The 1,665-nt window shown below is 49.5% G+C and overlaps 1 protein-coding gene across 1 annotated transcript; it reads right to left on the bottom strand.

Moving 5' to 3' along the window:
* Positions 1–498: 498 nt before the first annotated feature.
* BT62DRAFT_924065 (uncharacterized protein) lies at positions 499–1,140 on the bottom strand (the record flags this gene model as incomplete). The annotated part of the gene is made up of 3 exons (XM_043184575.1): positions 499–656; positions 687–788; positions 852–1,140. 3 exons carry the CDS (start codon positions 1,138–1,140, stop codon positions 499–501), a joined length of 549 nt encoding a protein of 182 aa, XP_043033895.1.
* Between the last annotated feature and the right edge of the window lie 525 nt (positions 1,141–1,665).

The following is a 1,665-nucleotide window of genomic DNA, read 5'->3' on the forward strand; positions in this document are numbered from 1 at the left end:
GACCCACTTCCTTTGGCTTCATCAGCAGGTGGCTGTCCTCCTATCAGTTTTGGTAACCAGCCAAGGATCTTCTAGAGGTTTGGATATTTCAGTTTTTCCTCCGAAAGCCATGAGGTTGTGCTGTTCCTGGAAGAGCTGATCCTCCAGGGTGGTGGAGTACTTACTGGGAATGGCAAGTACTCGTCTTCAGAAAGCACCAGGGGTAATCCTGGTGCTAATGGCATCACTTGGTTGTCAAGGATCGGTCGAGTGTATTGCCGACTCCTTGGATGCTGTTCCTCCCTGGCCTTCCAGTCTTCCCATTCCTCATCCACCAGTCGGGTCCACTGATTATTTGTAGAGAAGAGACTTTCCTCCTCTTCTATCTCTCCTTCCTCCCTCAGGCCAGTATTGGCCTTGCGGGTCATTGGAGTCCTTCCAGTATGGGACCCCCCAGGCAGGGAGGTCCCATACTCCCTTGGTCTCAGCATTATGCCACCACTCTGCTTCTTGTTCCATTCATCCAGTGTAATTCTGGAACTCTTGATAGAAGCCAGAGTTAAGGAATAGAGTGGTGAGCTTCTTGTGCAAGAACCCTTGAAGGGTTTGATTGCTGATCCGAAGTGATGGCTGGGGTGGTATTTTTGCTTTGATGGTCCAGTCAAAGGACTCATCATCTGCCAGGAAGTCACTGCTTCCTGACTCACTGGATAGGGGTCCATCTGGACCACCTTCTCCTTCGTTGGTGGTGTCATCCCACTGGTCAACCTCATAGGGGTCATCCTTGGGATCCTCATTCCACTTGGTGCCTGAGGGCCACTTCCGTCCTCAGACTGGTAGGGGTCCCTGCCCCCCTGTGTCGCCATCGGCACTTCGATCCTGATCGTCTCTCAGGTTGTCCCAGCGATCTGGAGTATAGGGGTCGTCTTTGGGGTTTTCATTCCATTCTGTTCCTGAGAGCCATCTTCGATGCTCTCGGGCTTTTGGGGCTGGACCCCATTCTGTGGGTTGGCCAATTCTGGCCAACTGTCGGTGCTCCTCGTCAAGCTCGCTTCCCCACTGCTTGCCATACTTGGCCTTCTCTTCTTCCACCAATGTGTCGGTGGAGTCAGGGTTGGAGGTTGGGATTCGTGGGAGATTGAGAAGGGATCCCTCCTCCATTTGGCAAGGACCTGGTTGGCCCATGCCTTCAGACCCTTGTTTGGGTCTGCATTCAGTGATTCAGGCCTTGATAGAGAGGCCGTTAATGAGTTGTTGGATGATGTCATCCTTCTCTTGATAATCCCTGATTATCCTGATTGTTAAAGTTTCTAGAAGAACAGTCAGCAATTCAATGGAGGAAGAGGGGACTTCAGAGTTGATAGAGCTGTTGATGGAAGACATATAATGTCTGGTTTGGTTGATCGGAAAGAGGTCAGTAAGAAGCATTCAGTTCTTTTAGCCTTCAGGCTCAAAGAAGGGAAGCTAGAAGCTTCGAGCTAATTGTTAAGCTCAAACTCCATGTGACTATTAACACATGATAAACAGTTCAGTACCTCACACTTCAGGTATGTCTGACTGAGTTCACTGATGTGCTAACAGAGGTGTGTGGTCAAGGCATTGCAAGTTGCTTGAGATAGGATGGTAGAGAATAAACTTTAGCTTGAAGCTGAGGTATTACAGCAAGAGCTACACTACTTAAATACT

The sequence above is a fragment of the Guyanagaster necrorhizus genome (assembly GCF_019112545.1).
Source record: "Guyanagaster necrorhizus MCA 3950 unplaced genomic scaffold BT62scaffold_50, whole genome shotgun sequence".
In the NCBI taxonomy this organism is placed as follows: domain Eukaryota; kingdom Fungi; phylum Basidiomycota; class Agaricomycetes; order Agaricales; family Physalacriaceae; genus Guyanagaster; species Guyanagaster necrorhizus.